Below are 27,488 nucleotides of genomic sequence, written 5' to 3' on the forward strand. Positions count from 1 at the left end.
CATGAACTGAAGCACTCAGAGATGCAAGATCTGAGAAAGAAGTCTATAGCTTTGAAATCCAAATCTGAGAAGTCAAAAGCTCTCCAAGCTGAAGCAGAAGAATCTGAAGAAGCATCAGAATATTCTGATGAAGATGAGCTGACTCTGATATCAGAAAGCTCAACTGCATCTGGAAGCACAGGCAGAGCAAATACAAAGGCTCATCAAAGGACAAAAAGTCAAAGAAGCACTTCAAAACAAAGAAAAGTCTGATGGTGACTTTTGATGAATCAGAGTCAGAGGATGTTGACTCTGATGGTGAAGTTCAAGGACTCATGGCTATTGTCAAAGACAAAGAAGCAGAGTCAAAAGATGCAACTAACTCTGACTCAGCATTAGAGGAAGATCATAACTCAGACGATAAAAATGAGGTATTCGCTTCTTTCTCAACCTATGAGCTAAAACATGCTTTGTCTGATATTATGGATAAGTATAACTCTTTATTGACTAAGCATAAAAAGTTGAAAAAGGATTTCTCTGCTGCTTCTAAGACTTCTGTTGAACATGAGAAAAAGATTTCTGAATTAAATGTGAGTAATCATGCTTTAGTTAACTCTAACTCTGTGCTCAAAAATCAAATTATTAAGTTAGAAGAAGTTATTGCTTGTGATGCCTCTGATAGTAAGAATGAATCTAAATATGAAAAATCCTTTCAAAGATTCCTGGCTAAAAGGGTAGACAGAAGCTTAATGGCTTCAATGATCTATGGCGTAAGCAGAAATGGAATATATGGCATTGTCTATTCTAAACCTTCTGAAGTTGCTGCATCATCTCTTAAGAAAGGAACTTTCTCTATGTCAAAATATCATGCTCAAATTCCTTTATATTATCCTGCTGAAAGACCCAAAGTTGTCAGAACTTCTGGGCTAACTAACAAGAAAGGACCCAGAAAGTGGGTACCTAGGGATAATATTATATATGTTGCAGATATCTTCAATAGGTCCATCGAAACTCCAACCATGGAACCTGGACAGTGGATGCAGGCAACACATGACGGGAGAAAGGCATATGTCCCAAGATCCAAAACTTGAACCTGAAGGTGAAGTTGATCTTGGAGGCATCAGTAGAGTAAGATTTGGTCAAGGAATCATTGGTTTTTGATAAGAACCCCTCTGTTGATATTCTGAACGCTATTCATGTTAGAATTAATGATAAGCTTGACTCTGACAAGTCAAAGCTAGCTGAAAAAGCTTGCAGAGATGAGCATGACCGTTTCAGAAAGAAACAAAGACTCAGAACTTGACAAACCAGAAGCAACAACATCAGAAGATGCTACTACAACTTATGACTTGCGTCATCAGAAGAAGAGTAGGTTCATAGCTTCTCATTCTGAAGTATCTGAAGATGAAATTTTGTCCAGAATGGAGATGTCACCAGAACCACACTTCTGATCTCATCAGAAGATATACTAATCAGAAGCCAAGTATCCCTTGGTATTCCTTCTGAGGGGGAGTATTTCGTCTTATGCTCTTACTATTTTTTTTTCCACCTTCATTCTTTTTGCTTATGACAAAAAGGGGGAGAACTAATAGTATCTTGACAACTCTCTTATGTGATCAATTTCTATGCTCTGACTGATGTCATCTCTTTCAATGCTATGATACATCTTATGACTCAATTAACTCTGATCACATACTTCAATATAGCTCAGAATCTAGATACTTCTAACGTGGTTGATATTAAGTATTAGATTCAGGGGAAGCTTAGCTCAGAATCAAGCTCGAGTCTTGGATTCAGAAGGAGCAAGATAAACTATACACATCAGGATAAGTTTTAACTCTAATACCTTATACTCTGAGTGTATTCAGTTTATTTGTTTAGAGTTGTTCATCAAAATACATGGTTTTGTCATCATCAAAAAGGGGGAGATTGTAAGATCAAGATTTGGTCATGTGGTACAAATCTATGTTTTGATGATAACAAGTATTTATTTGTGGATGAACAATTATGATACTCTAACGTTTGTCTTGAGTGTTTTGACAAACAGGTTCTGATTCTGACACCAGAAGATATATTCATCAGAAGATCAGAAGTTCTGAAGATCAGAAGATCTGAAGACCAGAAGATCAAAAGTTCTGAAGATCAGAAGATCTGAAGACCAGAAGATCTGAGGATCAGAAGATCTGAAGTCCAGAAGCTCTGAAGGTCCAGAAGTTCTGAAGGACCAGAAGCTCTGAAGGACCAGATGCTCTGAAGGTCCAGAAGCTCTGAAGGTCCAGAAACTCTGAAGCGTCGTCAGATCAGAAGTCAATGGTTAAAGGAAAATGTCACTATCAAGAAGTACAAGAGCAGTGTACTATTATGACAAGCCTACCTACCAAGGTTCAGCCACAGCAGGTTCTGGAAGTTCCAGAAATGCCCTCCAACGGTCATATTCTCTCAACAGAAATATCATTTGCACCTTGGACTATTTAAGGCTGAAGAAAAGAAGAAAGACAAGAAAGAGAGAAACCAAGAGCTGCAATACAAGAAAAGATTCAAGCCTCTACTTTCTTCATCTGTTCTTATTTAGTTTACACTTAGCTTATTCAGAAGCAAACCTTTGTAAACACCAACCTCAAACAGTTGTTTGATTTTCCTTAAGGGACTGGGTAGGTCAGTATCCTTAAGAAGACTAGGATCTGTGTATCTTAGTGGTGATTCCTTTAGGAGATCAAGGTTGATCGGATCCTAGAGAAGACTAAGAGAGTGAATCTTAGTGTGAGCTAAGTCAGTGTATTGTTAGTCACTTGTAGGTTTCAAGTGCAGTTGTAACAATTATCTGATTAGTGGATTGCCTTCATTCTAAGAAGGAAGAAATCACCTTAACGGGTGGACTGGATTAGCTTGAGGGATTTATCAAGTGAACCAGGATAAAATACTTGTGTGCTTCTCTCTTCTCTCTATCTTTATCCGCTGCACCATCTATCTCAGATAAACCGAAAAGATTTACTTTAAATCTTGAGGGGAAAGTTTTTATATTCAAAACTCTATTCAACCCCCCTTCTAGTCGTTTTTCACACCTTCAGTCTAAACCGTCAATCATGCATGATGTGGATTTGAAAGCTCCAACCTTCATCTCTCAAGAACTCACTGTCGCATAATATTGATGATGGTCTCTCTTAAAAAATTGTCATATCTCTTAGTGTATTCTCTATTCTATTTTTCCACTCTCCTTTTGTGTATCTCTTTACACATTCATGGGTTCTGCACTGTTTGCTGCATTTCCTATTGACACTTTTTTACAATCCACAAATGGTTTATCGCATTGTCCCTCTTTTCCCATATAAGGGCATCCTAATTTGGCCAAAATTAATTTTTTCCCCCACTGTTTCATGGTTGTGGTTGCGGAGATTTCCGCTGTTGTTTTATCATTCTTTTTATTCAAATTTGCTTTTTCAATTTGTGGTTAAATTCATTTTTTGATCTTCTTTTCATGCGAATACATGGGGCTTTTCTTGTTACAATTGCAAAATCACCATAGAAACGTGCAGTTTGGCTCATCGATCGTGCAATACATAGATGTGGACTGTGTACAACTAGGATAATAACCCGCTTCCGTGCATCGCATGGACAAGCGATTCTATGTTTTATAATTTTTAATTTCATAAAATGAATTAATTAATATACAATACCAGTAGTATTTTTAATTTTATAATTTTATAACATGAACTAATTTATATACAATACTAGTAGTAATTTGTAATATAGGCAATTATTCAAAGTGAACACATTTTATTATTAACTTTTATAATACATAGGTAACAGTAAACTGATTATTAACTTTAGTGTATATGAAACACATGTACATGGAACACATGTACGGGTGCAAGTTTTACAATTTTATTATAATTATTATACAATAACAATTTTTCAAAATAAATTTCCAGGTTTGCTTATCACTGATATGAACAATTACTTCATTGATTTGGGCTGACAACGTGAGCTTTGGGATGAATAGGCCGCAAAACATGTAGAATAGTTTAATATCTACAAACAATAAATTAATGTAAGGCTCTGCTACACTGGGTGTAGCGAGGTTTAAAGAAAAACCAACTTCCTCATACTTTGTCCATGGTTCTTGGCTTCTTGCTCTGGCTATACATTATCTCACATTCATCCTCATTGAAGTCAATGTGTCCAAACCTCATTGGCCATGAGTGGGAATTGATTCTAAACTTGATTCTACAACTTATTAAGAATGAACTAAGTAATTTAGACACCAGTTGTCTACTCAAGGTTCTAAACCCAACTCATTTTAATTATTATCCTTTCTCGCTGGGGAATCTTCCAATTTCTTCAACTCATTTCTTCATTAATGGCTTGTAACCCCATTTCAATGGCTCTTATGACCTTTATTCTTTCATTCTGATGATTCCTTTTACCAAAAATAAATTGAGTGCATATCAATTTTAACTTGTGTGTGGTGTGGTGAAGATCAAATGTCTCTAAGAGAATTCAGCTCCTAAAAAACTAAATGTTTTTGTAAAATTCTACAAATTAATAAAATAAGTTTGTTACACAAACACGTCTACTTTTCTTTCAAATTATAATATATTTTATCAATTTATTCAAAACCGCTTTACTATTGTCAAATTTATTTCTAATAGATTTTTTAATTTAAATTAAACTAATAAAGATTAGTTTTGCTGTAAAACTGTAAACAGGATATGATTTCATGAGAAAACAGTTGATTACGAAGCGCTGTATTCAAAATATACGGAAATATTCAATTAAAAATCATCAATTTTCTTACTTCAATATTTAAAAAAATTTAGGGAGATGTAAATAAGTGTTTATTGTATCAGTACAAATAAATTAATCAATATCCATTCAAAAAAAAAATTAATCAATATAAAAATTGGTGAATGACAAAATAATTGTGCACTGTGTGATGCATGTTTCTTTTAGCAAAAGATCCGCTAATCACTTCCATTATTTCTATAATGCCATATCTGCACTATTTTTTTTTTGGTCAATAGAAGAATTTTCATTCCATGTGGGTTGAACCCAGAACAAATACAAGGCAAGGCCCAAAACAAACAGCTAATGTGGCGTAGCTAAATAATATTGACATTTCGCATTTCACTGTTTTCATCACGAAAATTTTCCCCAAAAGGAAAAAATGAGCCCATAAACCAAAAGAGGCCCAAAAGAAGGGAACAATGGGCACCCACATCTAACAATAACATGTTACGTGAATCTGAAGGGCAATCATACTTGAGATCATGATGTATTTTGTGTGAAAGGTGCCCCGCTTGTATGGTGATTGTTGGCACTAACAACATAGCTCCAATTATGTAAGTCAAAATCCTAAAATGTCGAGATAATTAATGAGGATCAATATTTATTATCTCTATGAAAAAAGGAAAGAGAAAGGAAAACATTGAATATATACTTACGACGTCAAACTGGTGATGAATACCCCGCTGAATTTATGACCCGTGAACGGATCCTCGGGTGGAAAAGACTTTATAAGGTCAAACAGAAAAACACATCCAGCAACAAGAAAAACTACAGAGAGATACCCCATCAATACAACTATTCCATTATGTGAGAACTTGCGTGCCACATCATCTTTTATGGCTACTGGCGTATGATTACAAGCCTGCGAATTCTGAAGTACGTACAAGACATAATTAGAAACATGTTTTATCCTTTCTAGAATAATAGACTAATAGTGGCTGGTACCATAGTCACACTACCCAGAAACTAGTGTTGTTTACCTTCTGAAAAAAATATACTGATGCGATTCCGAATATGAAAGACAACATAGCAAAAGACAAAATAATCACAGCCTGCATCTGTCTCATGGTGATCATATATAGCCATAGTGGTTGCGCAAGGAACTGGAAAAATTCAATTTCAAATTACTTCTTTTACCTGCTACAAGCCAAAACAAAAACTGATACTCCCTGCTACAGCCAAAACAAATAAAAAGGACAAGCCACAACACAAAAACAAACAGAATGAAAAACAAAGAACAAAGAAGGACCTTCCGAACCTTTAACCATGCAGCCAGAACTCTTTTCTTATGTATGGTTGTCAACGCAATTCTACTAATTATATATTCATGATTACTTAAAAACGATATTAATATTTGAAATCGAAAATATTTAAAATTTAGATTAGATATATAAGTTGTTAATGTAATTTTGTTTTTTTAACAATCATATCCACTCATTTAAAAGGGTAAGATTCCATGTAATCTAAAGTTATCTTAAATTAGGTTATAAGAATTTATCTCAAAATTGTGATTTTTATTTTGAAATCGTCATTTTTTTATTTTATCATTTAAATTATTATTTAAATCTAAATCTAAATACAATATAAAAAACAAGCACTAAAAGGTGGAAACTTTTAATACTTGGCATCCATTGAAAGAGGTTTCACCTATTTTCTCTACAATTAAATAATTCAAAAAGAAAATATAATTTCCACATATGAAAACTTCAAAGTGGCACTCTTGAAAATTGGAATTAAGTTGAGGGTAGCCTGATAATAAGTCATCTTAATTACTCCCTCCGTTCCTATATATAAGTCACAAATAACTAATTCTCTTAGATTAAGAAAAATAGTTACTAGTAATAAATTTGTAAAAAAAAAAATGATTTACTTTTCCTAGATTACCCTTATTTACTTTCCTATGATTTTCTCTCTCCAAGTTAATACTTCTAAAGTTTATCATCTCTTTCATATTAAATATGAGGGTGAACATGGAAAAAATTATTTAATGCTTCCTAGATATTAGAAAGTGACTTATATTTTGTAACAATTTTTTTTAAAAAATGTGACTTATAATAGGGAACGGAGGGAGTATTTATATTCTGAATTATTTTATTCAGTTTAATGCCTCCTATTAATAATTACCAAAAATTTGTTTCCCACTACCCACTATACTTATTTCTATTTTCCTATCTACTTTTTGAAACTTTAACCGTATATGCCTGTTAGATAGCAAGCTACTAATTTCTATTTTCCTATCTATTTTTTTTTTTTTTGATAGCAAGCTACTAATTGAAATGTGCATGTGGTATCTCAAAAAAAAAGAAACAAATTTGTCCATCTTTTTAGCTGAAATTAAAACCACCTCAATCATTGACCAATGAGATTTACACAACCATAATTCTCATTTAAAAGGCTCTTGAATTCATTTTTGTTTTTAATTTTTTCTAAATATGCATATATCTTTTCAAAATTCCAATGGCATTCATTATCTATATTCCATATAAGTGATTTAAGAATATGAGTTAAATTTTATAGATTCTATATAAAAAAAAATGAATGTATTCATGAGGCTTCACCTATAAGTAACACGTGAATTTTGTTTCAAATCATAAAACCTTCTTTCTCAACATATCTGCGTTTTTAGTTACTCCTTTATCCCTCTAGAGATGGCCTCAGTTTATGATAAGATTTCCAGCCTGAATCTAATAAGAGATGATTAGAAATTTCTTGCTAGGGTTGTGGAGGAGGTCAGGTTACTGGAATTGAGATGATATTGATGGATGATTTGGTAACTCACATCCTTTTCTTAACTGTTGTTTTCTTTTTATTTAGATTGATGCTTTTCTAACCAAATTGAAGATTCAAACTATCTGTTGTTCTTAAATCAAAATAGTTTATTGTTTTCTATAAATTAGGCTTGCTGCTATTTATTCATCATGAATAAGTTCTTCTCTTCATTTTATCTTGCTGATTTTTTCTTTTGTTTATTACAAATTTCATAATCTTTAAATTTAAAGATTCCTTTCAAAAATAAAAATTAAAGATTAATTTGTTCCTTATTTGGCAAATTCCTATGCTATTACGTATCTTACTAATTTCTATTTTTTTTTCAAATCCACTCTGTTATCTAATAATTTTGACTCAAAAAACACACCCTCCTCCACAAATTTCCACGTCATCTTTTCATTTAAATTTATATTCTCTCTCTTCAATTGAACATCCGTGTTTCTCACGCGCTGTTCACTGTGCTTCACGTTTGTTCTCCACGTTTTTCTCAACCTCAACAACTCTCTGAATGTTTGGATTTCAGTTTGCAAAACAGAGTTTAAGTGAATGTGGGTTTGCGAAACGGAGTTTAGTTGAAAGTGAGTTTGTTGTAATGTGATTAATGTTTGGATATTTTTCTTTTGAAAAGTAAGTTTGACATTGAATATTGTTTGGATAATATTATTTAAAAGTACTTTTGGATGTGTATAATTATTAATTTCAGGCATGAGTAGCACCCCAACCAACTTTCAATCAACAGAGAAGTTACAAATTCCCTCCTTCCATCTAACGTACGTTTAGAGCCCAAACTCAGTTGAGTCAACTAGAAAAAAAAAAATAGCCAAACAAGTGGGTGCAGAGTTCTGCATTATGAAAGTACTTTGAGGGATGTCAACACAAAACCAAACATAGCCTCTGTTTTTCCTTCGTTTCTCTTCCTCTGCAGTCAGGTTGAAATTGAATTTTAAACTCCTAAATCCCTAAATCTCCACCTCAATTTCACATAAATTTGGTTAATTTCCTTCAATCCTATCTCTTCATTTTCTCAATCTGCTCTTCTCAAATTCTTGCCTCAATACCTCTCATCATCTCACAATCCCCAAATCTTCTTTCTTGATTTTTTTTCACTCCAGTCTCACTCTCCCATAACTTCCTATTTCAACCTCTGATCTCACAATAACAATTGCCTTCACGTTTACTTGGCTAATGCTTATACACCCATGCTTGTGGGGCTTGCTGTTGCAGTAATGGAGGAACTAATATTGTGAGATCAAAGGTTGAAATAGATTTGGTTATTTGATAATAGTTTATTTGTGTTTTTTATTGTTAGTCACGGTTGGGTTTGTCTATTAGCAATTCCCCAATCTTTATTCTCTAGGTTTCCTTCACCCTTGAACATCTTATTTCATATACTTGGTCCTGCCTGATAGCAGACTTCACATAACATTTTATTCCATACTTGGAAACCTTAGTTTAGTCCTTTTGGAGTATATATGTTGAATGATTTTCTTCATCATGGGCTATTTCCGCTCTATTGATCATATTAAGTTGGTTCTCATTCAGTAATTATGAATTATAATCTTTTACTGCAGAGGCATCAACTTGGTTAAGTGGAGAAACATTTAATTTGGAAAAAAGGGTGGACATATAGTTTGAGATAGATGCTATTGACTATGTATGTTAAGTGTAGGTTCTTGCTAAAAGGTTGTTGATTTCAATCGAAGCAGATAACTCCTATTTGAGAAAAATGTATGGTAAAGTCAATTGTGGTAAATACTTGTGAACTGTAAATGTAAAGCAGATATAACTCGCAGATGTATGCTTTTCTTTGCAACTTACTAATTTTCAAGATAACTTTTAAAAGATCTTCTCAATAGATGTTTAATATGTGTTGCTACCAATTTTTGAGAACAACAAGTGTAGCTACTAGGTTTTATTGTTAAAAGCATGTCCTACAGGGATGGCCAACAATATGTTTATCAATGCAGGAACTTGCCCTCCTAATACAAAGCCATCTTTATGTTTATTATAGTCATCCAGGACCAGGTAGTTCCGTTCAACAACTTTATCTTTTCATAGATGTTTCTGTTGGCCATTCTCTATATAGTTCATTCCATTATGAAATCTCCATAAATATACAATCTTGCATAATCACAGAGATAATTTGAATTCAACCTAGGAAGTATTGGCTAATGCGTCATCAATAGTCCAAGCTTCTTCAAATCCATATATATATAGACCTTGCAACCAGGGGTGTTCAAAAAATCTGGTTTCAATAACCAATCCATAACCAAACCATAACCATATCCAGAAAATCCGGTTTCATATAAAACCGGTTTTAATTTATCCAGTTTTTAAAGTGGATACCAATATGGATATCCAGTTTTTAAATTTGGTTAAAAAACCGGATTACCATATCCAAAACCAAAGTCAATATTTTTAAAAATTCAATATTCCATTATTCATATTCCTAATTCATAACCGGTTTTACTTCCAATTTCCAAAACCCAAATTCAATTCCATGTTTCAACCATGAAAGAACCCTAATTCCCAATTCCAATCCAACTCGCCGCCGCCCAAAAATCTCGCCGCCGCCACCCAAAATTCCAACCGGTTTTTCTTTATTTTTATGTTCATCCTAATTTCATTTGGTGTATGTTCATCCTATTCTTCGTGTTACGGGAAACTCATAAAAGTTATATTCACGTTTTTTAGTCCATCATCTTAGACAAATTTGACCGTATATCATATTAGAAAAATGAAATGACCAATTATAGTTTCAAAATCCAGTTTTAAAATCCGGTTTGAACCAAATCCAATTTTAAAATCCGGTTCTAAATCCGGTTTTTCAATCAAATCCAGTTTTAAAAACTGATTTCTGAACTAAATCCGGATTTTAAAACTGGTTTAAAACCGGTTTTAAACATAACCGGTTTTAAACTGGTTAAATCCGGATCCAGATTAAAAACCGGTTTTATAACCGGTTTAAGATATCAAAACTGGATCGGTTAAAAAATCCAAATTGTAAAACTGGTTTTAAAGTGGATATGGTTTGGTTTTAACCATATCCAGTTTTTGAACACCCCTGCTTGCAACTGTTAGGTGTTAATATGCATCAGTGAAATTCAAGCTTTCAAAGACTTTATTAAATTGTAAGACTATTGTGTGTTGTAATTCATTCAGAATATGGCCAACAAGATCTGTGTACTTTCTTATGAGAATGACCTTGGTTTTAATTCCTTGGAATATTTTATATTTTGTATACATCAAAAAAAATTCTTAGACATGCAAAAATGTCCGCAATAAGGCTTATGAATAAAGATTATCACGTGTTTTGAATTAAGCTACAAGATATTTGATTTTTTTTTTAATTTAAAATAAACTTAAATCATGGAAAATAATTTTAACAACGAATTCTCAAATTCTTATTTTTAGTGCAAAATCTTTACAAATTTAATTGAGTTAGTTTTTGTAGACGATCTTCCACTTGAAACTCACCCGACAATCACAATTGATAACTATGAAACTAATCATTATACTCCGAAAAAATATAAATATCTAAATATTATTATTATTATTATTATTATTATTATTATTATTATATAGTATTTCATATGCTACGTTAGTTTTTAATTTTTCACCATCATACAAACAAATAATTTAAAATATTTCCTTTGCAACAAAAATAAAATAAATAACTATAATAATATGGCAAAATATAATAATTTATGAACAAATATAATAATTTATTAAAATCCCAGGCAATGCACGGGCTACTTGCTAGTTCTAAGGGTTTCCATATCCAAGCTACTGTTCGTAAACAATTGGCCCCAAAGCATGAAAAACTTGTAAGGGAGGGTGCAGTAAATGTGATCGGGAACTGTACTCTTGCTAATAATACTGGAGGTTAGGAATCATGAATACAAAATAACTTTACTCTTGCTTAAAGCTTGGGAAAAAAATCTTTTTCTAGAAACTGACCGCTAATTTTTGCTATTAGTGTGTAAAGTTCTTTTTTCTTTAGTATTCTTGCTGCAGTTGTTTACATTCATCCAGATCATGTACCGTTTATGCTATCAAACAAGATCTGGAAAAAGGTACTAAAAGATATTGTAATTAGAAAAATTAGATGATGTTATTTGTATGGTTATTGCAGTTAGAATTTCAGATTTTAGTTTGTGTTTAGAGCACAGCTCACAACCACAAAAAGGACCCAATTACACAAATTAACAATTGTAAACAAATTCTTGAAAAAAGTTATATTCACACATGAGGACACATTGCAGTGAGGAGGCAGTTTGAGGAGAGAAAGACAGTAGCTCAAAAGTGCTTGAAGAATAATCATGGTGAAAACTCAATAGATAGAGAATTTAACTCTCATCACAGCCACTTAATCATCTTTCTCCCTCTAATCCACTTCCAAATAACTAGAGAGTTAAAAAACAAACAAAAAAGTAATATAAACTAGGCATTCAGAATGAGTAGGAGGATTGTATTAATCATATGAATAATCATACAAAATCAATCGTAATTATCATCATCATGCCAGGAATCAAAATCACAAAAAAAAAAAAACAAAAAACAAAAGCTATTAACAATCAACAAGAAATAAAGTGGAATCCTCTCAGACAAATGCCTCGATTGTCGTCAGTATTGTTAAGAATGGATATCGGACTCGTCATCGTTTGAATCATCACTGAGAAAACCACAAATTCATCGCAATCTACTACACAAGAACAATGAAATCAACATAATCAGACAAAAACAGATCATATAAAGACTGAAAAACCGAAACGCAAATAGAAAATCAACGAACAAAATCGATTTGGTAGAGAGACGGTGGCTATGAGACTACAGAGTATGCTTTGGTTTTATAGGGCACGCAGTTCCGTTACGAGGCTCTACCGCTCTAGGGTTTGTGTTAATGCTGGAGTTTTCTTTATAGGCCTTGACCCGTTCTAATTGGGCCCAACATTGCCACGGACCAAAGCAAATAAAAAGTTATATTTTGACCCAAAAAAATACATGAAATATTACTTTTTACTATTTATGAACCTCAATAAAATTGTTATATGTAAATAGTCAAAAAAAAATTCAGCTTAGGATTTATAATTATCTTCCTTCTTTTTGTACAACCCTAATAGTTCATCCACTATCTATGGGAGAAGGGTAGTTTCTTTCTTTGTTTTTGTTTGGGCCTATGACCCTTTGATTCATAAAAAAAAGTAGTGACAAATACAAGTTCCTTTTTTTTGACAGCCAATACAAGTTCCTTTGACCCAAAAAATATATAAACAGTTTTGGAACCAAACAAATTAGGTAGAACTTTTGGAACCATTCCCACATCTAGTTGGATCATCTTTCGTTTTATTTACATTTTGTTCAGCCAATATTTTTTTTCCTTTTTCTCGAAACTTGAGTTATCATCTCTTAAATAGTTAAATTTGATACTTCAATAATACATACAATGATACACACCACTTTTTATTAAGAACCAAAGTGGTGTGTGTTAACCCTCTGAGAGTTTGATAATTGCGCAATTGACGAACACCCTTTCATAAATATAAACCACTCTAGAATGATCGCAACCCCTTGAAGAAGAGACTCGTACAACCGCCCATTTCCTTATGACCATTACCTACACTTGAACCAGGAATCCTCACCACGTCTCATCATGAGTTCTCTAGCCTAGCTACAAGTGTAGGCGAGGAGCTCGAGACCTAGGTCTCATTCCGTGAGGAATCCATAACTGTAAGATCTCTAGGGACAACAAGAGGATGGACGACCAAGATTCATTCAAAAACAAAATACTTATTAAAATCCCTCAAGTTCCATATCCACCCGTGCTCACAAAATAAAGGGTCTGATACAACCTTAGAGAGGGTACACAATCTTTATATAAGTCTTAGAGAAACCTTCAAACTTCACTAGTCACTAATTTAGGGATTTGAGTGTCTTTATAGGGGATCCCTTATGGCCTTGGTTACGGTGGACGATGGTGGACGATCTCAAGACCCCCTCTCCAACCTAAATGAAACTCTCCTCCCCTTTACTTATACTAGAATTCGATCATTTCATCCTCAATTAACATAGTCTTGAGTGATTTGACCGGATTAATCCATCAAGCTGATTAATTACTTAACTGATTAGCATATCTACATATCCACATTGTATTGTTATTAGCTGTCTTCGTTTTAGATGAATTGCACATTTTAAGGGAAGGTTCCTGCGCATTCTCTATCACTGGAGTAGTGGAGTGTCATTTTTCAGTTGCACGGTCTCTTGTCAACATAATAGTTGCATGAGAAGATGTGGACCATGTGGACCATGGACGAGTCCCCCAAATAAAAATCAATGGTGCTAAAGAATTGCGGAACACAAAGGAAATCATACACATTTGACCATTACCTACTTTCCAAAGTAAGAATCAAATCATTTGCCCTACAAGACATGGACAGCAATAATAATGTCTCTTCAGCTTGTATCCCTTTCTATCTTCTTTTAATTTCTTAGGTGCATTCCAAGTACTTCAGTGTTTTTAGTCAGCAGTTAAGCACGAGCCAGCTTTCACTAGAAGCAATAAGATGACCAATTATCTGTAACCAATAACAACCTGTAATTTACATGAAATTTCGCTCTCTTCATTGTGCCATGCAACGCTAGTCAAATTACAAACTCCTTATGAGTCCCCATCCCCTTAACTATGTCAAGCAGCAATTTACCTAATCAACCAAATAATTGGCTCAAACATTCTCCAAATTTTTATGGAAAATGTTTTAACACCCAAATTAATACGACAAAAGAATAATATCATGTGATAGAAAAACAACTACTAGAAAAATGGAGGGTATATTTTGGAGTGTTTTCTTCCTTTCTTTGATTTTTTTATGACACAGATTTGAAATTACTGGTGGGATTTGATTAAAACTTCAATGGATTATTTTAGCGCGAGGGAAGTGTTAAGGTGCTGCCTATTCACGGTGAGGACGCTGGTGGGACCTACCCTTACGCGTATCAGCAACCACATGATCATGCGAATCACATACATTCGTCTTGAATTTGCAACCAATCTTCTTCTCCAGGGTGGCCCGCCACCCACCACCGCCGCGTGGTCCCGGCTTGTCCATATTCTCGATCACTTTCCTTATGGTGGAACACTCTCGCTCCAACTGGTGCACCCGCGTCCTCATGCTATCCATGTCCAAGCGCAACACCTGATTCTCTCTCACCGTCACCCGCCACGTGTGACTACCATCGCATTCTCCACCACGATCCTCCTCCTCCTCCTCACCCTCCACTTCCGATCTCAACGCTCCCGATAACCTCCCGGGATCCACCGCCGATATCAGCGTTCCGGCGACGGCGTGCCGCAGCTGAAGCTGCTCGAAGAATAGCACCTGAACCAACGCTCGCACCGGTAGTCTCTCATTCTGCGCGGCGTGAGTGCACGCCTCCAGTGTGAGCTTCTGACAATCCAAAACTCCGCAAATCTTCTCCCTCTCCGATTCCGTAACCCACGGATGCGCCTGCAAACGTAACCGAATTTTCCAATTTCAATAACCAATTCTGTTATAACAGAATCTCATAACAGAAAATCGGTATAATCTATATTCAATAGTACCTTGAGGTAGACATCAACCGCGCGATAGAGACCGTCGTCGAAGAGCCTCGCTCCGTCGGGAAGAGAGATGGCAAGATCGTAGAATTTGGAAACCGTGAGATTCGCGTCGGAGGCGATCTCGGCGAGATAGCCGTCGATGAGTTTCCCGACGAGCATCAACGCCGGCGATCTCGTAATGCCGCCGTCGTTTGCAGCAGCGGCATTCCGTTCTTGCTCCAAGAAGTGACCTAGAATTCTCGCCGCGCAATCAACGTCGTAGAGAGTTTCGTTGAGATAGGAGTAGCTAGGGATGAGAAGATCGTCGAGAGTAGCTTCTTCAAGCTGCGATCCGATCTTCTTCTCCAACGCGTTTCTGCATTCTTCGGAAGCTTTCAGTATAATGGCGGTGCGTAACAGTCCGAAGAGGTATCTCGTGGCGGTTGATGGCTTTGGAGTTTTCTCCAGCGGAAGATTCGAGATCACAGTCTCCAATAGCTCTTTCTGCTCTGCTTCTGAAGATGATGATGATGTTAACGGTTTCCGATTTGACCTCGATAAACCTGGAATTCGTTTCTTGGCGTAATGGATGAGGCAGGTTTTGATTACCTCTGGTTTCAATTCAGATGCTCGCATGGCGAGAATCAATTGCTTGAACAGAGGCAAACCGAGAAGTGAAATCTCCTCAAACCAAGCATCTTCTTCACCGTTTCTTCTTCTGCCTCTCCTTATTCCGATCTCGAGGCTCTGTTTGGATGCGGAATCGCTCACCGGCCAACTGAACGGAGCGGGATCCGCCGATGATGCGGCGGAGACAATGGAAGCGATGCACCTCTTCGTGATTTCCAATGTCTCCGCCAGAGGCATGAGTCGCTCGCAGGATTGCAGTGCTGTGATGGAGTCCTTGACGCTGTTGAGGACTGAGCGAGAAAGAAACTGCTCTGTCTTGGAGATGAGATTGTCTTCAGAATACTCTTCTGTCATCTCTAGAAACTCTCCGGCGCAGCGGAGAGAAGCCACGTTGGAAGAGGATAAGTCGATTTTGACGTCGTAACAGAATTTCACCGCCAATTCGAAGGCTTCTGAGCCGCCAGGGAAGTCTGCGAGTGCCAAGTGAAGGTGTTCAACATCTTCTCCTTCTTCCTCATCGTCTTGCTCTGTAATCAGTTGGTGAAACTTTCTACTTTTTGACATGAGAGGAATCTGAATGAAACATGCAAACAACATATTTCAGAGAATGGGGAATGTTGTTAAAGTATTGAATTCATAATGGATTGCAATTTCAATTCTTACCTTATGAAGATGGAAGTTCATGTCATCAAGTTGAACCACAATGTCACTTGGTAATCCAGTTGTGCAGAACCTGCATGGAGGAACAATTTATTTTGTATATGGAAAAGTTCAAAGGCAGTGAGTGAGTGAGTGAGTGAGAGAGAAAAGGTATTGATCTAACCAGGAATTTCCTCTGGAACTGAGTTTTTCCCCTGTTGCCATTTTAATGTATAATGATTCTCCTGAAATCTAACACTAGCTCACTAGTTACTACAATATAGTACAATACAAATTCATATCCATGAATGATGAAATGGTTGAACTCTAATACCTTGCAGAGGCAATTGCAAAAAAATAGAAGATTAGAATGATAGTAAATTGTGTTTTTGTGCTTTCTGATGAGGTTTTATCGATAAAAACCAGGTAATAAGAGTTGATTACAAAGAGGAAAAAAGGAATGAACTAGGTGAAACAGTGTGCAAATTCCTGAAAAAGGGTTATAGTTTACCTTCCTTTTATGAGAGCTTCCTTTCCTCTTTCTAGTCTTTCACTCCCACTGTCCCACACTCACAATCTCTACCTACTGATGTTCTCTCCTTTGAATTGAGATGTCGGATGGAGGCGCCGTTGAAAAGTCCTATACTTACTTTTGCGTGAATGATGGAATATTCAAGAATAAGAATTCTCTTTTTCTCACCTATTAACTTTGTTTGATTAGTTCTGATATATGAATCAGAACAGTGTAATCACAATTTAGGGTTTGAGAAACCATTAAGATTTCTTGACCATACTTGTGTGATGTTTTCTTTATGTTGTCACGCATTAGGATTTTTTCAAGTAGAAGAGGAAAGTGAGAAACCATATTTTCACTTAATTAAGGAATATAATTTCTCAATTAAATAAGAATACTAGAGAGGTTGTGAGTAAATCAGTCAAGTATCTCAACATTGATAAAAACATAAAATATATTGATAAAATATCTCAACAATTGATGGTAAATTCTTTCATTGAATATAAGATTTGATATATGGGTCCAATTAATATGGATCACTTTTAAAGTCCTTTGAATGGACCATGTTACACCAATTATTTGAGAATGTGCCTACAGGTAAAGGAATTTCTTCACCGATTTTTGCTTTTCACATGTTTGGTGGCTCACTATCATTGCTTAAGAGAAATTGGATCAAGATGTCAATAATAGAGCCGCTTAGCAATTATTTTGGGCATAAGGGCTGACTTAGTGGATAACTTTCTTAGATTAGCATTTAAACAACGTTAGTCTTCCATCTGGAAGTCTTAACCACTGGTTATTTCAATTATCAAGCGAAGCTACTTTGCAACGATTTTAGGCATAAAGGATATGGTTAAAGTACACACAGAATCATGACAGGAAGTAAAATATATACAACAAAAATCACAAACTATTTGAAGAACAGCCAGCACAAGAACAGAGGAATTTATTCTTTATTAATAAACCCATTAACATAGAAAAGAATGCAGGTTAATGTTGGTCATTCAGCATAACATGACCAGCCCTGCATTACATTATTAAAATTAACCTCCTTAACAATTTCTTGTAACCTAAGAAGGTATCCCACAAAAGTAGATCTCTACTCCTCTGCGCGTCCCATACTACTGGAGACCAGCAGCTTCAAGAATTCAGAGGATTCACGTTGGCTGCAGAAAGTAAAAAAATCAATTTAATCAGCAAATTAAGATATCATGGTCGTTTGAACTAAAATAGTATTTTTTTTCCAACCTTTTCTTAAGACCAAATTAAGGAGAGTTTTACCTTGGGAAGAGTTACTGGGATTTGTTGGTTGCTCACTAGCTTGTGCTTTGGGTATGACAACGCCAGGCCAGGAGCGGCACATGCAGTGCATTCCTGCATCAATGCTACCATATAGGGTGGTCAAGTGTTTTCCACAACCCCCCCAGGTGTACTTCCTGCAGGTTCCACATTGTAGCCGATAACACATGCTTTCTGGTTTTGGAATGCTTCAACCTTAAGATTCACTTGGATCGATGCTGCCTCAAGAGAGCACAAACCAACCCATTTTATAACATATCTGCTGATGTCATTGCTTGCATTTCGTTAACCTCAACGTTTTCTTTGTTTATTTTGTCTCCTATTGATTGCGAAAGGCCAGCTCACTACTAAAGATAACGCCTTACATAGTTATCTAGTTATAGTCGATGTCCCTTGTTGATCTTTTTCTCTCTTCTATGTCAATTATTTTGGATATAACAGAGATCAGTCTATTGTTTGCCACAAGCCTCATAACATAACCAGAACAGCTCGTTTGCATAGAGATTGAGAACCCAACGTTAACTACTTAACTTATATCAACAACAATATCTGCCAAGGGTGGAATATCCCAAGTTGGCAAAGAGAACACAGTCTGAATTTTAATCCTTTAAAGTAAATACATAGTTGTAGTCTTGTAAAGGAGAAAGCAAGGATAACAGCAATTAATAGAAAAAAATTCAATAAAAATTTAAATAGCAGCATAGTTTATGATAAGATCAAGAAATATATGAATTGTATTTGAATTGATTAACAGGATCTCCCTCTGAAATTGAGGTGAAATCCAGTGAATACAGAATCAGAAATTTGGGGAAGAGGATGATACAGTTCTGGTGAATTCGAGAGCACCAGAAAACTCTCCCAATTTCCACTACTGTCCCGATACCCCCTTTACCCATGTTTCCTATGTATTAATACTAAGGCCAATTCACTAGCTGACCTCACCAATTAGTTACAAAATAGAAATAGCAAATATTGCAGAAATATACTAAAGCTTAGCTGGCACAACTATTACTCTAAGAAAGTTATCTACTACTTATTCCTTAGGCCTTCTATGATAGACCTTAGTGATAGGAGGCTTGATCCTATCAATACCCGGCGCCAAAAGCTTCACCTTGTCCTCAAGGTGGTAAGAAGGAAAAGCTTCCTGCATGCGCTGAACTGATTCCCAACTGTTCTCACAAGTAGGTAAATTCTTCCATTGGACCAACACTTCGATTCCTCCAGCACTAGAGTCCCTGAGTTCTAGTAATTTGTCAGGCCAAACCAGTAGCTCCTGTTCTGCAGATAACATCTCAGGTAATGGTTGTGGCTGACATTGAGGTCCCACAACTTTTTTAAGTAGAGACACATGAAAAACAGGATGAACCTTGCTGGTAGGGGGTAAATCCAACCTATAAGCTACTTCCCCCACCCTGGCTAACACCTTGAAAGGTCCATAAAATCGTGGGCTAAGCTTTTCATTCACCTTCTTAGCCAATGATTTGAGACGATAAGGTTGTAATTTGAAGAATACCCAGTCATTTTCTGCAAAAACCACTTCTCTACGATGCTTGTTAGCATGTTTCCTCATGAAATCCTGAGACTTTAGTAGATTTTCCCGTAGATCAGTCAGCAATTCATCCCTTTGTGCCACCAATTGACTGACCTCCTCCATGCGAGAAGGAATCACAGCATCCCCTAGTAAAGTAGGAGGGTCCAACCCATACAAAGCTTTGAACGGAGTCATATGACTAGAAGCATTGTAATTAGTGTTGAACCAGAACTCTGCCCATGCCAGACACGAAAGCCACTGTTTTGGTCTTGTGCCACTCAAACATCTCAAATACGCCTCCAGACATCTATTAACAACTTCCGTTTGTCCATCGGACTGTGGGTGGTAAGCACTACTATAATTCAATTGTGTGCCAGCAGCTTTGAAAAGAGCCTTCCAAAAATTACTGAGGAATAAATGATCTCTGTCAGAAACAATGGTCCGGGGAAACCCATGTAAACGCACAATTTCTTGTATAAACAAGGCAGCCACCTCACTTGCTGTATAAGGGTGACTGAGGGCTAAGAAGTGGGCGTATTTTGTGAACCTGTCCACCACTACTAGGATAGTATCCTTGCCCTTAGATTTAGGGAGTCCCCCAATAAAATCCAAAGAGATATCAGACCAAATAGTTGAAGGAACAGGCAGGGGTTGCAATAACCCCGCAGCAGATAAGGTGGAATGCTTGTTTCTTTGACAGATTTCACAAGCAGCCACGAAATCTTTGATAGCAGCCCTCATTCCAACCCAATAGACTATATTAGATATGCGTTTGAAGGTCCTAAAATATCCAGCATGCCCACCTAATGCAGAAGAGTGAAATTCCTTTAAAATGATAGGAATTCGAGCTGAATTTTGTGGTAGCACCAACCTGTCCTTGTAATATAGTCGTTGTGCCTTCAATTCATACCCAGCATGGGAAGAAGGATCAGCTATCAAATCTTGCATGATCTGTCTGACAAAACCATCTTGTTGAGCTTCCTCTAACCAATCCTCCAAATCAGGTAGTTGAACCATAGAGATAGAAGCATATGAGCTCCTTCGGGACATAGCGTCGGCAGCTGTATTATCCTTTCCAGGTTTGTATTGTACCTCAAAGTCATATCCAAACAACTTAGATATCCACTTGAACTGTTCCTCTGCCCAAAGTCTTTGATCAGTTAAAAACTTAAGACTTTTCTGGTCTGTTCTAATGATAAAATGGTTATCAAGGAGGTAATGTCTCCATTTTTGAACAGCCTTGACCACTGCCATAAGTTCTCGCTCATACACAGATTTCCTCTGATTTCTGTCTGACAAAGAAGCACTCCAATACGCCAATGGTCTCCCCTCCTGTAATAGGACAGCACCTAGACCAGTCCCTGAAGCATCAGTCTCTAGAATAAAAGTTTTAGCAAAATCTGGAACAGCAAGTGTAGGCAGAATAGTCATGGCATGCTTCAACTTTTCAAAAGCCGATTGTGCCTCATCTCCCCATAAAAAGGAATCCTTCTTCAGAAGCTGATTAAGAGGTCTAGCAATTAATCCATAACCCTGCACGAACCTCCTGTAATAGCCCGTTAAGCCAAGAAACCCCCTTAAACTCTTAATGTCTTTTGGTTGAGGCCACAACCACATGGCTTCCAATTTCCTTGGGTCAGCTGCCACTTCTCCGGCTGATATTAAATGTCCCAAGTACTCAAGCTTGGTTTGCCCAAAGGTACACTTCTTCCCATTTATTTTCAAATTATGTTGTTCCAATAATCTCAAGACAGCGGATAAATGTTGTTGATGATCGTGCATAGTCAAACTAAACACCAGAATATCATCAAAGAAGACTAATGCAAACTTTCTTAAACAAGGCTTCAAAACCTCATTCATTAATGCCTGAAATGTGGAAGGGGCATTGGTAAGGCCAAATGGCATAACAACAAATTCGTAATGCCCTTCGTGCGTCCTAAAAGCTGTCTTTTCCACATCTTCTTCCCTCATCCGAATTTGATGATAACCTGACCGCAAATCCAGCTTAGAAAATATAGTCGCAGCCCCTAACTCATCTAAGAGTTCATCTATAACCGGTATAGGAAATTTATTGGGGACAGTGACCTTATTTAAGGCTCTGTAATCGACGCAAAACCTCCAACTCCCATCTTTTTTCTTGACAAGAATCACTGGACTAGAGAATGGACTGACACTAGGTCTTATGATCCCTGCAGCCATCATTTCTGCCACCATCTTCTCAATCTCAGTCTTTTGATAATGTGGGTATCTATAAGGTCTCAAATGGGGAATATCTGCACCTTCCTTCAAGTGTACAGCATGATCGTGTCTCCTGTTCGGAGGTATGGCAGTTGGGGGTTCAAACAACTCCTGAAATTCTTCCAACACCTGTGTAAGTTCCACAGGTTGAGCTAGCTGTGTGTCCACTTCTCCTTGTAGCATTCTGCAGTCTACAACAAAGCCTTCTCCTTGAGAGTGCAGTGCCTTCCACATGGAGTTTAAGGAAGCAGGACCCCTGATCAACTCTGGTTCCCCCTTAATCATCACTTGTTGGTCTCCCATATTAAACTTCAGAGTTAATTTCTCAAAATTAGCCCGGATTTCGCCCAAACTAGCCAGCCATTCCAACCCCAACACAACTTCTACACCACCCAGTCCAAACAAATAAAAATCTTGTTGGATTGTCACCCCTTGTATCAGTACTGAAACTCCTTTACTCATCCCTTGACTTCTCACCTTATGTCCATCTCCCACTTCCACAAGATAACTAGGAGTGTTTTGCACTGCCAAGTGTAACTTTTCCACCAACTCATGAGCTATAAAATTATGAGTAGCTCCACAATCTATTAATACCACTACTTGCTGCCCATTGATAGTGCCCCACACCTTAAGAGACCTCTTGGAAGTAAACCCTGCAATACTCTTCAGAGATAACTGTTTGAAGTCCATAATGTCTGCCTCTATCTCCTGTACAAGTTCCTCCTCATTCTCTTCTTTTTCCCCAGCCTCCTCTTCCAACAACATTACTCTAAGTTGTTTATTTTTGCAAATATGATTTGGTCCATACTTTTCATCGCACCTAAAACATTCACCCTTCCTGAGTTTCTCCTGCATTTCAGTTTCAGATAGCCTCCTAAATCCCCCTGGCCTTCCCTTGCTAACTGTTTTCTCCTGATTGCTGCTACTGCTCGAACCCACTGAAGGTGTAGTAGTTTGTCCTCCTTTCGATCCACTCTTTTGTCCTGTATCCACTGAAACTGTTCTGGAAAATGAGGAGCTCTTAAAAGCACTACTGCCCTTGTTCCATGTGTTACTACCAACCTTCATTACCGCTTGATTTTTTTGATCAATCATCAAGGTTTTCTTCATCAATGTAGACAGGTTGCCCGGTTCATACAACTTCACCTCAGCCCTGACCTCTTCCTTCAAACCATTCAGAAACACATCCATCAAATGATCCTCTCCCACACCTTTCAACATACCTGCAAATTTCTCAAATTGAGTCACAAACTCTTCCGCTGTACCCTCTTGTTTCAACGCCAGCAACGCTGCGAATGGGCTATGAGCCTCAGTTGATTGAAATCGCTCTATAATTGCTACCTTAAATTCCTCCCAACTCACTGTTTGATTACAAGACTCCCACCACTGAAACCAACTCAACGTCTTCCCGTCAAGAGCCACAATCACAGCCTGAAGTTTCTCATGCTCTTCCGCTCCTCTGATGCGGAAATACCGCTCCAACTTGTTTACCCAGCCAAACGCATCATCCTCTCCATCGTACACAGGGATATCCAGCTTCTTCCAACGTTCGTTACCTCGATTCTCGGCGTCCACCGTTTCCGATCCGAGTCGCACCTCCTCCTCTGTGTGTCGCACCGGTTCGCCGTTCCCGACGTGAGGTCCTGATCGTTCCGATGTTGGTTGTTGTAACGATGCGATCAAACCCTCTAATCGTTGAAATCGATCATCATCTCGTTCACGATCTGCGATCCGATTCCTCCGATCTTCCTCCCTACTCGCGCCCAGAAATTCCAACAGCTTCTCAATCCGTTCTACACGCGCTTCCATTTTTGTAAGTTTCTTAACCATTCACCGAAACAATGCCACAGCTCCTGGAAAGAGCTCTGATACCAATTGATAAGATCAAGAAATATATGAATTGTATTTGAATTGATTAACAGGATCTCCCTCTGAAATTGAGGTGAAATCCAGTGAATACAGAATCAGAAATTTGGGGAAGAGGATGATACAGTTCTGGTGAATTCGAGAGCACCAGAAAACTCTCCCAATTTCCACTACTGTCCCGATACCCCCTTTACCCATGTTTCCTATGTATTAATACTAAGGCCAATTCACTAGCTGACCTCACCAATTAGTTACAAAATAGAAATAGCAAATATTGCAGAAATATACTAAAGCTTAGCTGGCACAACTATTACTCTAAGAAAGTTATCTACTACTTATTCCTTAGGCCTTCTATGATAGACCTTAGTGATAGGAGGCTTGATCCTATCAGTTTACCATTTCCAATCTCAACTAACCAACATCTATAATGCAATATAGATGTACAGAAATGAAAAAAAGAAAGAAAAGGATAAAACTTCTCCTCCCCTATATTTTTCACACGAGGGGGAAAGAAAAAAAGAAGGCATGTAACACTCAATACCATCTAATCTCAACATTAGAGCTGTGCCACAAATAACATAAATATGTAAAAACACACAAAATCATGAAAATATAGTGAAAATTTCATTTATATGAAAAATATTCATATAGGAGTTCTTGAACATCATCCTCCACATTAGAAGCACAGGTATCTGACAATTGACAGCGTTAGCATATTTAATAAAATGTATTTTAAAACTTTTGACTGGGTCAATTAGCTGCACATATAAAAGTTACAGTAAGGAGGGCATATGGCATAACAGTTTCCGAAAACAGTCAAACAAGGAACCTGCTCGAATTTATCCTATCAATACTTGAAAGAGTAATCAAACTATATGGTTCCATTCAAAGTTCAAACTGAACACCCGATACTAAAGAACCAATGCCCAGATACATCATCAAGCGCTGCCACTATCACCTTTTCCTTCGGTTGACTCTAATGCTGGTTTCTTTGGTGCGCTTGCTTCTGGAGCAAGCGATGTTCGCTTAACTCCTCTTCCTACCACACCAAGGTGTGTGACTCCAGCAGCAGATCCATTAGAGTGAGCAGTAGAAATGGTTGGAGAGTCAAAACCTCCACTGCTGTTGGCAGTAGCCAGCTGTGAGGAGCTGACTTTTGCTGGAATTGATTCCTTACCACCGCCTGCCTTGGCAGCTACTTTTTCTAGGAGCTCAGAGAGAGTTGATTTTGGATTCGAGACTAACAGTTGCAGATCTTCAAGCTGCAAATCCATAAATTTCCATTTATATTAAAATAACAACACAAGACAAAGAGGTATTTTGAAAAAGGTTTAAGAAGTATACCTTGTTTTCCAGGTCACTTGAGAGACCGGTAAGAGTTTCAATTTCCGCTTGTTTATCCTCTATTGATTTATTTTTGGCCTCAGAAGCTGGAGTTATACTCTTGACTTCATTTGTGAGACGATCTAATCGTGCCTTACAAACAGATGCAGCCTTCTCACAATAGGCAATTGCTTCTTCAGGTTTAGAATCAACCTCCAAACACAAGCATATACGGAAATTTCTAATTCACAAGTTAAGGCTGTGTCTAGGAGTGGAAGAGAACATCATCGGTTATCCTAGTTGCAGACTTTATGAATAAGTGAATTGGTGATATATTGTAACTACTTTTCACTATCATTAAAACAGATTAAAGACTACAAACATCAGTAAACTAAAATCACATATCTAGATAAAAATAATGACAAGGATACAAGTTGGCAATATATCTATCATCTGGTTCAACTAGCTGTTCTAAGATGGATAGTGCCTTCTGGTAGTCGGATAGAGAATTTTCAAACTCCTCTGCACAGAACAGAGTCAAGAAAGAATCCAACTTTTAGAACAATCTTACCCCTTCTTTTATGTGAGTCTGGGGAAGAAAGTACCAGTCAAAATTAAAATAAACATAAGAGCATGAAAATACCTCTTTCCAATGAAATTTCTGCCAATGTTGATAATATATCCACGTGTTCAATTGTGTTGACACATTGCTTTTCAACAATTGCTCTAGCAATATCAAGCATTTTCCAAGCCAGATCAAGGTCAGATTCATCTTCATCAGCTTCTGTGTCTTCAGCATCACTATCCTCATCATCTTCTTCCTGGTAATTCTTAGTGGACTCTGTTTCATATTTAGAAAAACACAACAATGAGAAGCTCTTTTACATGCAGGCTACAACTTATTACTTATGTGACTTTTAAATCATAGAACTTATCCACAAAAGTGAATAACATAATGCCCTTCATCTACAATAATGACTGCATGTTAGCTTTAGTAAAATTTATGAGAATGGTTTTGATGCTGTGACAGTGTCAACTTCCAACAATCTCAGAAGGTAGTATTCAAATTTCAAAGTGTCCAGGGTAATGTGCATCAAGCATGTTCCCTAGACTTAGTCCATAACAGGTGACAACAAAGTCGAAATCTCACCAAGGGTACCAAGCATGCACATGTCAAAGAGAATGAGAAAGAGGACTGATTTATTAGTATAAAGTATAAACAGCCTAGAACACTTTCCTTTTCAGTAAATAGTGTATACTTTATAGATCAAGGCAACTCATCTCTGCAGAAAGAAAGAATGTTCTAGTAACTCTATATAAAGCACATCGCATATTTTGTCTATCATAAAATCAATACCACAAAACACTCTTTTTTGCCATGACTAGTGAGAAGGGCAGGCTAATGCAGACCACAACAGCACATTAAAAACATGCATGCTTTCTAAGCCAACCTAGGAAAACTGTACTCATTCTTTGAGAAACAAGTTCAAATTCACATGAGATACGCCACCGTGTAAAAATGCATTATAGGAACACTAACCAAGTCAAACAACAAATTATGGAAAGAAGTTTAAAATAGTAAGCGAAAAACACCGGAAGCAACACACATTACCATCATCCACTGCTGACTCCTGGTCATTAGAAGCAATGTCCTGCTCAGCATTGCTTGAAAAAGATGCAGCAGTGGAAGATTCAGCAGCATTGATAGTACTCTTCACAGATTCATCTTTACTGGAGCCATGTTGAGACCCCTCCTGCTTCTTGGGCACATCACCCAAAGGATCAGCTTCCTCCTGAGCCTTGTATAGAAGGGCACACCCATATTTGTAATACGTATTGACACATTCAGGTGCAAGTTCACCATAATTAGCAACCCTAAATCAATCAAAATTTCCATTTAGAACATTGCGAGTAGAGAGAAATCAAAAATTAGAAATGATTTCTGGAAACCTGATTTCAAGAGCACGGCTGAAATTCTCAGCTGCTTCTCCGAAATCGTCTTCCTTCATAGCCTTGGTTCCCTTATCCATGAGCTCAACCGCCAACTCCAACGAGTTCTTCCCAGAAGTTTCAGCGTTGGAAGCGGACTCAGCACCGCCGATCGCGGCTGAATCCACGGTGGCGCCGTTAGTGATTTCGCTTTTTCCGTGTTCACTAGGGTTTAGGGTTCCGTCGACCGCCACAGCTTCCTCTGATGGAGCCATTGAAACGGAAGTTTCAGATGCAGGAGCTTCTTCCACCATTGTTGCCTTCAGCGAATTTCACTTCAACACAGAGAGAGAGGTTTCTGGTTCTTCAATTCAGAGAGCGAGGGTTTGGGTTTTGAGCGCAAAATGTGA

The 27,488-nt window shown here is 37.1% G+C and overlaps 2 protein-coding genes, 1 long non-coding RNA gene and 2 other non-coding genes across 9 annotated transcripts; all 5 read right to left on the reverse strand.

Annotated features, from left to right (window-relative positions):
- Nucleotides 1-11,984: 11,984 nt before the first annotated feature.
- On the reverse strand, nucleotides 11,985-12,061 carry LOC130741635 (small nucleolar RNA Z105). Its single transcript, XR_009020522.1, has one exon. It is a non-coding gene; the product is annotated as a small nucleolar RNA Z105 (small nucleolar RNA).
- Nucleotides 12,062-12,131: 70 nt separating this feature from the next.
- LOC130741744 (small nucleolar RNA SNOR75) lies at nucleotides 12,132-12,214 on the reverse strand. Its single transcript, XR_009020626.1, has one exon. It is a non-coding gene; the product is annotated as a small nucleolar RNA SNOR75 (small nucleolar RNA).
- A 1,869-nt stretch (nucleotides 12,215-14,083) lies between these two features.
- On the reverse strand, nucleotides 14,084-17,010 carry LOC130740784 (BTB/POZ domain-containing protein At5g66560-like). Of its 5 annotated transcripts, none has more exons than XM_057593479.1 (5): nucleotides 16,890-17,010; nucleotides 16,563-16,630; nucleotides 16,403-16,472; nucleotides 15,134-16,312; nucleotides 14,084-15,038 (listed from the first exon to the last, which is right to left on the reverse strand). In XM_057593479.1, the coding sequence occupies exons 2-5, from the start codon at nucleotides 16,601-16,603 to the stop codon at nucleotides 14,484-14,486; spliced, it is 1,845 nt and encodes a 614-aa protein (XP_057449462.1). In that variant the 5' UTR covers nucleotides 16,604-16,630; nucleotides 16,890-17,010; the 3' UTR covers nucleotides 14,084-14,483. The 5 variants fall into 5 exon arrangements, with proteins under 5 accessions (XP_057449462.1, XP_057449466.1, XP_057449465.1 ...); XM_057593483.1 differs by having other exon boundaries at nucleotides 16,563-16,623; nucleotides 16,890-16,977; XM_057593482.1 differs by lacking the exon at nucleotides 16,890-17,010 and adding an exon at nucleotides 16,713-16,872 and having other exon boundaries at nucleotides 16,563-16,623.
- An 815-nt stretch (nucleotides 17,011-17,825) lies between these two features.
- LOC130735843 (uncharacterized) lies at nucleotides 17,826-18,632 on the reverse strand. The gene is made up of 2 exons (XR_009018577.1): nucleotides 18,174-18,632; nucleotides 17,826-18,058 (listed from the first exon to the last, which is right to left on the reverse strand). It is a non-coding gene; the product is annotated as an uncharacterized LOC130735843 (long non-coding RNA).
- A 5,796-nt stretch (nucleotides 18,633-24,428) lies between these two features.
- Nucleotides 24,429-27,481, reverse strand: LOC130740785 (NASP-related protein sim3). The gene is made up of 6 exons (XM_057593484.1): nucleotides 27,100-27,481; nucleotides 26,762-27,024; nucleotides 25,793-25,990; nucleotides 25,581-25,671; nucleotides 25,171-25,390; nucleotides 24,429-25,088 (listed from the first exon to the last, which is right to left on the reverse strand). The coding sequence occupies exons 1-6, from the start codon at nucleotides 27,390-27,392 to the stop codon at nucleotides 24,765-24,767; spliced, it is 1,389 nt and encodes a 462-aa protein (XP_057449467.1). The 5' UTR covers nucleotides 27,393-27,481; the 3' UTR covers nucleotides 24,429-24,764.
- Between the last annotated feature and the right edge of the window lie 7 nt (nucleotides 27,482-27,488).

The sequence above is a fragment of the Lotus japonicus genome, chromosome 2, assembly GCF_012489685.1.
Source record: "Lotus japonicus ecotype B-129 chromosome 2, LjGifu_v1.2".
Taxonomy (NCBI): Eukaryota; Viridiplantae; Streptophyta; class Magnoliopsida; order Fabales; family Fabaceae; genus Lotus; species Lotus japonicus.

Coding starts and splice junctions, on each gene's coding strand:
- LOC130740784 (XM_057593479.1), bottom strand. CDS start 16,603: ATGGCAACAGGGGAAAAACTCAGTTCCAGAGGAAATTCCTG. Junction 16,313..16,402: donor TGAACTTCCATCTTCATAAG/GTAAGAATTGAA, acceptor TGTTTCATTCAG/ATTCCTCTCATGTCAAAAAG. Junction 15,039..15,133: donor CGGTTGATGTCTACCTCAAG/GTACTATTGAAT, acceptor TTACGTTTGCAG/GCGCATCCGTGGGTTACGGA.
- LOC130740785 (XM_057593484.1), bottom strand. CDS start 27,392: ATGGTGGAAGAAGCTCCTGCATCTGAAACTTCCGTTTCAATGGCTCCA. Junction 27,025..27,099: donor AGCCGTGCTCTTGAAATCAG/GTTTCCAGAAAT, acceptor TGATTGATTTAG/GGTTGCTAATTATGGTGAAC. Junction 25,991..26,761: donor GGAGTCAGCAGTGGATGATG/GTAATGTGTGTT, acceptor AATATGAAACAG/AGTCCACTAAGAATTACCAG.